The sequence below is a fragment of the Elgaria multicarinata genome, chromosome 1, assembly GCF_023053635.1.
Source record: "Elgaria multicarinata webbii isolate HBS135686 ecotype San Diego chromosome 1, rElgMul1.1.pri, whole genome shotgun sequence".
NCBI lineage: Eukaryota > Metazoa > Chordata > Lepidosauria > Squamata > Anguidae > Elgaria > Elgaria multicarinata.
The window spans coordinates 27,964,089-27,976,403 of record NC_086171.1 but is presented as its reverse complement, the minus strand read 5'-3'; the positions used below and the strand labels follow the sequence as shown (position 1 = coordinate 27,976,403).

Here is a 12,315-nt window from a genome sequence, read left to right as displayed (position 1 = left end):
ATACACACGCATGCAAGTAAGGGAACGACAGACTGGGTTCTGTCTTGCAGTAAAAGGGAAAGTTGCTAAAACATGCAGGTTTAGAGGGTTCTCTTCTCTATCCAAATTAGAGTAAACATAAGAGTGTTGACAGTGCTTAAAAAAGACAGAGGAGTGGTGGATACTCTCTTTAAACAGAAATATTTTGTAAATATAAGCTGAAAGACTATTTTAAATAGTCTCCATTTCTTGAATCACATGACATGTGATGTCTAGTTATGAAAAATGGATACTGCAATTAAATAATACCTTCCTCAGTCAGTTATTCTTTACCCACCTCTGGACCTCAATCCAATTTTGTCTTTAGCAAGACCCACTATATCTTCTAAATCTTGCATAATTGCATCAAGACCTGCAGCCAAAAGCATTCTTTGTTCGGTGAGCTCTTGGACCTTTTGTTCTAGTAAAAAGATTTTACCAAAAAAATTAAAAGGCCGGTTGGGGGGGGAGAAAATTAAAGGTAAAAAAGAAAGAAAATTAAATACAAGCTTCAAAGTGCAACACAATTAACACTGAAAGGCATTGTCTGCCTTTTGGAATAACTACAATAAATAATTATATTTGCAATAGCTATGTACAATGCTACCTGAAAAACATTAGAACATTATCTGGCCCAATATGAACACAGCCCCTAATTATCCTGATTTGTGGGAGTTTTGGTAACTGTTCCACTGTGCATTACAATAGAATGAGACACGATTCCTGATGTCATCCTACATAGTGCCCAGAATCTGGTGCAAGATGTGAGATTTAACAGACAACCTAAAAATAGTGTTTGTCTGTTTAATGGCCTAACTCAGTATAAGGCAGTGGTGTAACTCAATATAAGGCAGCTTCCTATCTTCCAAAGTTCCCTTTCTATAGTTCCAGCCACCCTATCACAAAAAAGTTATTATAGACCTGAAGAAGGTAGAGAAAATAGAACTTTTAATAAATTTAATAAAAGTATTAAGGGCTTACATCTGTCTGGGAGCACTGTCAGTGGACTCTTTTTTCATGGCTACCCTTATCTCCAGTAAATTGTACAACATGGGGGACAGCAGGGGGCTTCTAGGCTCTAGTATACCTCAATGATCATGGTGTGCCAGGGTCTAGCATCCTCCAACGATTGATAAAAGAGACTAATTTTAGATCTTCTATCAGACATAAGCAAAAAGAACTACCTTTCACTATTACAAAGCTTATGTGTTATTTTGCATTTTTTTATTTCATATCTATATAATTGGCCTTTAAATGAATATTAAAGTTAATTTTAAATAATCTTCTATTTTATTTACTAATACGCACACACTAAATCCTATATATTTTTCTTTTTTCATAAGACATCAGAACCCTGTAATTTAGACCAGGAGAAAAGCTGTAAATTGAAAAGCAAAATAGTGGAGCTAGAAAGACATGGGGCAGTAGTATTTGTATTGCAAGCACCTGATTATTTTAGCCTATTTTAGCATTAGCACAATCCTTGCCTTAGAGCAAGAATTGTAGAAATTTAAGCTAAAAAACTGTTTCCTCCAGAATGACTCTTCATATGAATAAAGGCCACCTGCCTTTTCATTTGATTACTCAAACTCATGTTTAGGTTTCATTATTAAATATGAAAAGCCCCATGTGGTATTAAAGGCGCCCTAGAAATATTTTAAATTTTAAAAAAAGACCCAAATGCTATATACCTACCATTGCCACTGCCTGGATGAGCAACTGCAAGTATTTCTGCTGCTTGCAGATCTTTTAGGTTTGATTCCAATCGTTCCAGAAACCGTTTTTTCTTCTTGTAAAGCTCATTTAAATCCCTATCTAAAAATTGAGATTTTTAAAAAAATGTTACAAAGAAAAAATATTACCTAAACTTGAAAAGAAAATTAGGGTGAAATCCTAAGGAAATAGTTGGCAGCCTCCAAAACTGGAGGCTCCTGAGTATCCAATGCAGGCAGCTTGAGCATTTGCCTCCTGTCTCCAGCCTCCCTGCATTTCTGCTAGACAGGTGATTTTGCCCATCTAGCAGCAGTGCTTCAGAGGGCAAGGGAAGGAGGCAGGGTTGGCCATAGGAAACACTATATGGCTGATTCCAGTCTCTTCTCCTCCGCACTCCTGGGAACGCCACCTTTTCCCATCCACTTCTGAGCACAAAGACGTATCCAAAACCACACTGAGTATGATGGAAAGGGGGAAGGGGTGTGGAGTGAGATTTCTGGGCTCTGAGGTCAGAGGCCTGTTTCTGACTGCAGAGCCCAGAAACCAAACAATTCTATGTCCCTTCAGACACTGTTTGGGGGACATAGGATTGCTCCCTTAAGAGTTTTAAAAAAATGTTATGTGGGTATAAGCAGTGAGACTTTTCAGGAGTACAGTGTTCACCCAAGGTTCACTTTCCTTTGGAAGGAGGTCAAGAAAGCTTATAGCATTTTGTAATATTTGCACTTAATTATAAATATACGAGTTGAGCATAAGTTGGAGATAGACAGCATTAACATTCCAATAGATTTTGCTCCCCCATTAGGTTTATAGCTATCACTGATGTAGGTGGGTCCAGAGAACAATTCAGTCCTCTGGGTGTTGCTTTCTGTCCCACTCCAAAAACTGCTGTTTCAACACACAAGCAGCTTGGATAAGCTCATCTTCTCAGGTAGGGAGATACTGGAGTGAAATCCGGATTCCTAAATGGCTGCCTCCTTCCAGAAGAGCCCATCCACTGAGAGGCATCGACTTGTGTGTTGCACATGACTGATATTTTCATTTTTATATCATTGTTATCTTATATTTGTAAAATAAAATTGTTGTTGCTGTTTAAAAGTGGTAGTTGACCACTCTGCCAGAGCCATCAAAATTATCTCCAGCAGTTCAGGTGGTTTCATTAAACCTCTCCTGACAAAATCCCAGTCTTACAACTAAGAATCACAGGGCTCTAACGTATTTAGGTGACATCCAGACTAACCCCTAACATATAACGATATAATATAGAAAGAGAGATAAGAAAAACATCCCCCCAAATAGCAAACTATCATCACTAATTGAATGGTGGGATAGGAACCTGAAAGTATTTCAGAACTCATCACCATCTTTACAACTAAAATTGAAGTTATTCAGGGATTTTTGCAGAGGAACTAATTTATTCTGTACTTACAAAAGGGTATTATTCCACCTGATTCTGAAATATGGGTTTTCATTTTCTGTACATCTTGCACAACTGTTTTCAAGTTTTCCGTCAAAATCTTTCTTTGATCCTTTAATTCCTGTATTTTTTTCTCTACATAACAATTGAAGTCATTTTATAGAAACACTAAAATATACTTACTAAGTATGTTAGCATTATCTTTAATATCAGTTAATACAATTATTGATGACATACATGAATGCAATATTCCTAAACTTCAAGACTTTCAAAGGGCAATCTGCCTTTCTGAAGTCACTATATAAATAATTTTACTGGGTTGGATACAAACTAACACTGCAGTGCTGTGTAAAAAATATTTGCCCCAGACGTCTTTGCACTCTGAACATTTGGCAAGATTCCTACACCAACCTTTATAAATAGCTGGTCCTTGCAAATATATTTTCAAAAGGAGATTTTGGTCTTCCACATTTCTCTCATAAATTGCTACACTCTTCTAAGATACAATCTTTATAAAGAAACAAATGATATATTAAAATGTATTATCATATGACGTTTGAATCAGATTGATGTAGCAGAAGCATTTGTGCTGACGTACTGTGACTTTTCACTGACCTAGGAACTTACTATGGGGAAGATGAAACCTTCCCAGCTAGATTCAGGAAAAAGCAAAATGTGCATCATTAAGAAAGTTGGGAGAAAGGATGCTTGTGTATGAGTAGTATTGTCGATATGTTTTACATATAAGTGAACATAAAATATTGTGAGAAGTGAAGAGGACTTAAAGACACTTCTAATTTAAATCAGTTACACAATATTGCTATGAAAGAGAAGCAGGTGGTATCCTGTTTCGAAGGAAATGTGTGTCTCAAAATTGCTAGTGAAGCTATGAAGTAAATATATCACTCCAAATCAAAGCTGGGAACTTTGGGGGAAAATAGTAACTAATTGTTAGAGAAATTCCATTTTGTGGGAAGCATACATAAGCAAGTTCATCAGAAATCATATAAATATGAGTCAAAACATGAGATACAACATTTCTCCTCATGAGCGGACAATGGCACACCTAGCCCAGAAATGACACATTGGGTAAGAAACATTCATCTTGAGAAAGGCAATGCCCCTACAACTAAACTTAGAACACTCTAAACATATGTTTTGTTTGTAACCACTTTGCATTTGGTATGTTCAGTGCTCGTTTATTAAAAAATATACAAACTGCTTAAGATTTTGAAACTGAAGATAAAAAGATAGGCCTGATTAGTGATTGAGTGATAATCTGCCAGGGCCCCACATCCAGCCCTCCTGGGCCCCGACTGACGCACCAGGTGAATTTTTGCCCTATGACTTCTACAGGGTAAAGGGTTTGCAGATCTGGGCGGAACTCACTTCCACCCTGACCTGTGCATGCCCTTGTCCTCCATACACCCCCCCCACCGCAGCATTAATTGTAGCCGCCTTTAATGCAGCAGGGGAAAATACGCAATTTCCCCAAGGCTGGGGAAATCGTGTATTTTACCCTTCCACTCTAATGGCAGCCGTTGCCATTAGAGTGGAGGGGGGAAATATGTGATTTCCCCAGCCTTGGGGAAATTGCGTTCCTCTCTCCCCTGCCACACTACTTGTGGCTTTAAAGGCCCTCTTAAGAGGGACTTTAAGGCCATGATTGGCATCAGGGGAGGGAGGCAAAGTGCATTTCCCTGGACCTCCAGAAAGTGCACAATTTCCCCAGCATGCTAATGGTGTGCTGGGGAAATTATGCACTTTCCAGAGGCTCCAGAAGTGTGTATCGCTGAGTGCTCACTTGAGCCAACTCTACCGTAACAGGACTGGCCGGGCAGCACTCAGCAAACTCGTGGGACAACTGCCCCAGAGTTCTTCAGATGCTATGCCTGATTTCAGAGTTCTCTGTTTAAAAACTGAGTGTTAATACCAGGAATTTTGCAAGCCTACATTTTCCATGGTATCCCTTCGTCTAGGGATATGACATGGCATTTGTTGCCTGCTGATCCATGATCTAGCTAAATACAGTAATCCATATCATAATATCCCAATATAGGATCAAATCTTATTTCAATGGGACTAAAACATGACTACCTTAGTCTGGATCCAACCTATTTTGACTTATTTTTTAATTTAAAACTAACAATAAATTATAAATATCTCAAGTTACCAGACAAAACTGTTAAATACTAAGTATCATAATTAATTCTATAATACTAATTAAAATACATTCTGAAAAGAAAAGAATCAGTCATGAATCTGGTACATTCACATGGAGGGAGAACAACTGAAATGGAAATTACTGAATTATTCAACATCTGCCAATTAGAAGTAGAATGGTTTAATTTTGGCTGGAACTGTGCTCTGTTTCTTTTCTTTTCTTGCTGAAACATGCACATCTGTAGATCTGTCTAATTATCCAAGTTTTCAAGTAAGTGCCATTTTCTAACTGTTACATTTTAACATACGTAATGTCAGGGTGGTTCCCAATTTAATAAAGCACACCTCAACTGTCCCAAACTTGGTGCCCTCCATTTGTGTTGAATTATAACCCCCATCATTCCCTGCCAGATCAGCCACTGGGAATGATGGGAGTTGTAAGTTCAACATCTCTGGATGACACCAGGTTAGGGAAGCCTGGGATATGTAGTTATAAAATGAGAGAAGAATGTGGTTGTCCAACCTACCATACAGTTGGAAAAGAACTCAAAGATCTTTATACTCAGATATTACCTTTGAAGGCACAGATTTCTAAACTTTAATGTTCTTGTCAGGATGGAGAATAATTAGGCTAGTCTCTCCCAAGAGACCAATAAAGCCAAATAGATTAATGAACCCTCTAAATTCATGAACCTTCCCCAACCTACCTCGCCCTAGATATGTTGGACTACAATTCGCACCACCCCCAGCTAGCAGGCAACTAGCCATGCTGGCTGGGGATGATGGGGATTATAATCCAACACAACTGGAGGGCAACACCAGGTTGGGGAAGGCTGCTCTAGAATATACGACCATTTCATTATAGCTGCTCTGTCAATGGCCTGTGATGTGTAATAGAAGGCTCATTGCAACTTTAGGCTCCCTTGATTTACAGATGAATTAAGACAGATGAAGCATGAGGAGAGATAGCTAGAATATAAGTAGCTTTTGGCTTGCACTGAACTCAGCTGACTGCAACCTAGGACATTTTAAGAGATTCAGCAGCAGCAGTATCAACTACCATTGCATCTACAAAAATATGTTCTATAAGAACTAATCCTAGTGGTATATAACCTGGTAAATCCTGGTCATTGTTACCCAAAGATCAAGAATTTTATACACTTGGATAAAATTTGTCACCCTCATCAATTTTATTCAACTTGCAGGCTGCCAATTTAATATTGACAAGCCCAAATAGGAGGCTTGGCAATGATCCTACACTTAACAAAACAAAGGACACCGCATTGAAAGGGGCATGTGTTTATGATCACAATTGAAACAAGCATCAGATATCACAATATACATACCACTGATACTGTCTGGTTGTATAGCTGCAAGAACATGAGTTTCTTCTAGCTCTTTCAAATTAGATTCCAAACATTCCAATAAAACTTGCTTCCACTCAGATAGTTCATACAAGCTCTTTCCTACAAACAAACACAGCAATGTTTTAGAATTATCTCTTTAAAATAGTTTCAAATGTCCTTATTACAAAGGAAGCCATTCTTATGGCCCATCGACAAAAGTCATCTAGTGAAAATGTAGAGCAGGAGAAGTCATGAAGGAGAAAATAGCCTCCGCCACTCCTCCCATTACGCACTGGATTCCTGTAAACCTTCACATTTGGAAGCTTATGAGCAACATTATTAGAATGTAAGCCTATGAGGCAGGGTTTTGCTATTTTATTGTTTTACTCTGTACAGCACCATGTACACTGATGGTGCTATATAAAAAAATAAATAAATAAATAATAACAACAACAACAATATGGGTGGCAGTCATAGGATTATGCCATAAGTCATATAAAATGAAGAAAGATATTCAGATGTTCAAAGCTGATTCTTTCATAAAAAGACAAATACAACAACAACAACAACAATAATAATAATAATAATAATTTCTTACCCGCCTCTCCCTCTGGATCAAGGTGGGGAACAACATTAGATACAAATACCATAAAATACATGAAACTGATTAAAAACATATAAAACTGATACAATATTAAAATAACAGTCAAACATCTTAAAATTCATCTGGGTAGGCCTGTCAGAAGAGATCAGTCTTTCTAGCCTTAAATTCGAAGACTATTAAGTTGACGAATCTCTCCCGGCAGGCCATTCCACAGTCTGGGAGCAGCAGAAGAGAAGGTTCCCTGGGTAACAGTTGTCAGCCTAGTTTTGGCTGACTGTAGTAAATTCTTTCCAGAGGACCTGAGTGTGCGGGGCAGATTGTACGGGTGAAGGCAATCCCACAGGTAACCTGGACCCAAAACCATCAATCATTGCAGTAAGGTGAAAAGGCTCATCAAACAGTGAATTTCAGAGAAAACCTAAGTCGATATCGTAGAAATTGATAATTTTATTTATTTTCAGTATTTCTAGCGTGATTGTCTACCTAAGTATTCAAAAACACTAATACAATGGAGTAAAACAATAAAGAACACACTATTAAATCTAAAACACCAAATTAAACACAATGTAATCTAACAGAGGGAATATAGTGATCCAAAACTTCACCCGTCTATCTCCTCAAATGCATTTGCGGATGGTGTTTATTTTATTTGGCAACAAAAAGATAAAAGAGAATATAACTAAGCAAACCCCTGTGCAGGGAGTTCCAAATCCTGAACACGGCTACCAAGACAGTTCTGTCTCTGGTAACCACCAGGCCAACCTCTCATGGTGGGGCAACCTACAGCAAAGTATCCATTGATGATCAGAACATATGGGCAGATGGATATAACTTTGAGAAGTGAAGCTTGGATTGGCTTGTTTTCCACTTCCCTACCTGTCCCTTTCCTTCCTTTTGTGTCATGTTTTCAGATTATAAACCTGTGGGCAGTGACTGTCTTGTTTTCAACTAATCTTATGGAATCTGCTCCAGGAAACTTTCCAGTTTTAAACAGATAAGCAAACAAACATTATAGGAGAAATTGGTCCTTCAGATATGATCCAGTTTCAAAGGTGTGTGAATGATGACAAAGGTCTCACTAGGGAGATACAGTGAATAACCTGGGAGGCTGAAGGAAAGGCCTCTCAGGGGCACTATGTCAGTCCTGTTCTCCTGATAATGAGTGCTGTATGGCCAGTACAAGGGCAAGACATTTTCTTTTCTTTTTTTCTACAGAAAAGCTAAGAAGTATGTAAGTTGCCAAGTGAAGTATGTGCCCCACCTTTTGAATTGCTATACTTACAAACAGTATACACATTTAAGGACCTATATTTAAAATGTATTTTATTTTCCACGCACCAGCGGGTCTTCCACTCAGAGCTCTTTGCTGTACTTCTTGTACAGTTGCCTCCAGTTCTACCGTCAAACATCTTCTTTGCTTATCTAGCTCCTGTAGTTTATGCGCTGTAAAATAATTTCAGGCCTAGTCATATCGAAGTATTAATATATGCTGAAATAACTACACTAAATTAAAAAGTCCAATTAGTAAACAATAGGATGAAGTTAGATTTAGTCATACTTAGCAGACCCATTGAAATCAATGGGACTTAAGTTACTCATGACTAACCTAAATGCCAATTATTTCATTGGGTCTAAGCTGACCATGAGGCTGTTTGCATTTAACATCAGCAAATTAAACCACAATTTGCCACAATACATGATGGGCACATTTCACAGCATTTTTGAATATTCAACCCTAAGAGAGCTTTAATCTGTTGAAGCCTCAGTAATAAATCCAGAGCCTTCTGCTTCAGTCCTGCTGCTGTGTAGGATTCTAGGCTTGGTGTGCAAAATAGAAGGTGTCGGCTAGAGCCCTTATTTCTGTGCCCCAAGGGTGACCAGAAAGGTCTGAGTATCCCTTGGCTCAGGCTGGGTTGGACATTAAGGGGTGGTGGCAGCTTACTGGTTAATTTGTTTACCTGCTCTCCACAGAGCAGTGGGGAGTTAGGTATTTTTGTCTGTCACATAAACAACCTACAATTAACCTAATTTCTAATTGTGCAACCTGGGCCCTTTACCTGAAATAGGTGGTTCCTTTGCAAAATTTAAGTAAGATTTTTTATTTTATTTTTTTAAAAACACATTTATACCTAGTATTTTTTTTATATTGGCACTTACATTGGCAGTTATATTGGCTCCTATTTCCTGCATTTGGTACTTTTGAGAATCTGGCTGCTGATTATATTGTTTATTAATAACTGACTGGTCTGGAAAGTCTCTGACTCTAACTTGAGCATTTTATTTAACAATTGATAAATAATGTTATTATTGTCTCACTTTTATTTAATGTTTATGTCTACACTGTAATGATCTTGAAATGAAATTATAAAATTGTTAGCATTGTTGAAATGAATTGTTGTAGAATTAGATCATTTATTTTGATTGACATGTAGTATTTTGAAATGAATTGGTAGTAGATCATTATTGTGATGACACTTTTATATGAATTCACATTCTTGTGCTGTGGGCTGCTTTCGAGACAACTGTGTGGAAGAGTGGTGTATACATTAGATAATAATATAAGGAGCAGGAGTAAAATGCAGAGACAATCTTCTATAGCAGGGGTGCAGATACCCAATACTGATACCCAATGTGGGCTGTGGAGCAGAAAAGGTTGTGCACACAGCAATGGAAATGCTGTTTGGCCATAACCGTACACTCAACTGAAACAGAAGACCTCAGTTTTTATGTTTAGCATTGTAATTTGAAAGCATGAAAAATCATTGTACTCATACCACTGATGCTGCCCGGCTGGGTAGCTGCAAGAGCCTCAGCTTCCTGTAGTTCTTTGTTCTTTGATTCCAAACTTTCCAGCAACTTTTGTTTCTTATCAGATAATTCAGATAATTCTCTTTCTGTAAACAGATTTTTTTCCAAAAAAAAAAAAAAGCCATTAAAAGTTTTTAAATGTCCTCATTGCTTGCAGAGTCACATAACAAAACCAGCCCATCTAAGTCCATCTTCTCTAACAATATCTTTTCAGCTGAATAATGCTGTAAAATTTCTTAAATGCATGAATATATTTTATTTATTTCTCTTTATTTATTTGATTTCTACCAAAAACAGTGGCACATCAGGTGGCTTACAGGCACAATTAAAACTGTTTAAAACACTAAAACACAATAAAAATACAACAATTACAGAATAATTTTAATTAAAAAACCCCAGCACCCCACCCAATAGACCCACTTAAAGGCCAAAGGCCTTCCTGAATACACTGGTCTTTGCCTGCCAGTAGGACAGCTAGGTGAAGTATGTGTCCCACTCTTTGATCTACTATACTTACAAACAGTATACCGAAACAGTATGCACACTTAAGAGCCTATTTAAAACATCATTTACTTTCTACTCACCACCAGGACTTCCAAGCAGAGCTCTTCGTTGTATTTCTTGTATATCATGTACAGTTGCCGCCAAATCTAGAGTCAAACATCTTTTTTGCTCAGCTAGCTCCTGTAGTTTATCCTCTACAAAATAATTTCAGGCCTAGTCATATCAAAATATTAATATCTGCTGAAAAAAACTTCACAAAATTAAAAAGTGTAGTTAGTATACAATAGGTTGAATCCAGAGAGTAAGAAATATCATTGTACTCATACCACTGATGCTGCCTGGCTGGGTAGCAGCAAGAACCTCAGCTTCTTGTAGTTCTTTCTTCTTCGATTCCAAACTTTCCAGCAATATTTGTTTCTTCTCAGATAATCCAGATAATTCTCTTTCTGTAAATATTTTTTTCTTGTGTGAAATGAGTCATTGACAAATGATTTCAAATGCCCAAATTTTAAACAGATATATTTTGGAATGATTGCCAGGGCACTGAAGGCTCTACCAATCAAGGGATGCTGCTTTTGTGGATTCACCATCAGACAGACTCCTTCTCCTTTTTCAGAGCAGACAGACTCCTCTGAAAAAAACCTGAGAGATTTCTTCATGGCACCAAGTAGGCACCACTCTGCTGCCAAACCCCACAGTATTGCTGGTGTGGGGTGGCAGCAAGTTATTTACACAAAGGGAGGCAGCACAGGCTTTCCAGTGGCCATTAGGCTCACGGGATCCGCCCCCTTCCCCTCCTGTGGCTTCCGGGGACGAATGAGAAGTCGCCTTCCGCCCGGGAATGCCCTCCGACACAGCGGCCGAGCAAGGACAGACAGGGAAGAGCAGTGCTGAACTTGTTCAGGCAGGAAATATCAGGGCAAGTCCCCAACTTTTCAGCTGTGGGTCTTCGACACTTTGTCCCAGGGAGGCTCCGAATCAGCAGCTGTGTCATATAACTGATGCAGCATGGATTCAGAGCTACCCCAGGGCTTTCATAACGTAGAGACAGCCGCCGGAAACTGATTATTAGTAGTAGTAGTTGTAGTAGTAGTAGTAGTTATAAGTTATTATTTACTTATAATAAACCTCTAAAATAATAATAACTGTGTCTTAAAAGTCTTTAACCACCACTCAGCGAACCACGGGAACCCACCCTTTGGGTCCCTCAACAGAAACCAGGTTGTTATTGTAGTGAGCAGTATTTTGACCGCACGTTATCTTGGAGCCTAAAGCATCGGACCATCAATCAGCTTTAAGTATTTCTGAAGTGTGGTAACCATTAAGATTTTCACCATGAGATTTCCTCCAATACAAGAAGTCTCACTGATTGGGTGTCCCCTGACAGTTTGCCAGCACGTGTGAATGGCAGAAGAAACAGGAAACACAACAGGTGCAGTCTGCCACATACTTCATTCTCTTTAATTAGGATTGTAACTACTGAAACATTATGCATATCTAAGAACATATATTTAGGGAGTCCTATGTTCCCTAGAGGACGTCTGGGGAGACACAGGATTTTTTCATTTTCTGGCTCAGAGCTCAGAGACAGCATTCTGACCTCAAAGCCAAGAAACAGCGCTCCCCTCTCCATCGCAGCCAGCTTAGATTGAACTGCGGTGGCTGTCTCTCCATGTTCATAAAACTGAGTTTGGAGAAGGGAAAAAGGAGACCACAAAAGCTGCTTCCTACATGATGTGTGG

General features: G+C 38.5%; 1 protein-coding gene across 7 annotated transcripts in view; it reads right to left on the bottom strand.

The window, feature by feature from the left end:
• The window catches only part of LOC134398138 (restin homolog), a 79,869-nt gene that overhangs the window by 49,464 nt on the left and 18,090 nt on the right, over positions 1-12,315 (bottom strand). For 5 of the 7 annotated variants that reach the window (XM_063125408.1, XM_063125386.1, XM_063125401.1 and 2 more), the window contains 8 exons: positions 10,900-11,019; positions 10,654-10,767; positions 10,036-10,155; positions 8,600-8,704; positions 6,658-6,777; positions 3,161-3,283; positions 1,714-1,833; positions 317-439 (listed from right to left, as the gene is read on the bottom strand). In XM_063125408.1, coding sequence (XP_062981478.1) covers positions 317-439; positions 1,714-1,833; positions 3,161-3,283; positions 6,658-6,777; positions 8,600-8,704; positions 10,036-10,155; positions 10,654-10,767; positions 10,900-11,019 — 945 coding nt within the window. The remainder of the gene's footprint in view (positions 1-316; positions 440-1,713; positions 1,834-3,160; positions 3,284-6,657; positions 6,778-8,599; positions 8,705-10,035; positions 10,156-10,653; positions 10,768-10,899; positions 11,020-12,315) is intronic. The other 2 variants (XM_063125424.1, XM_063125431.1) reach the window with 2 other exon arrangements.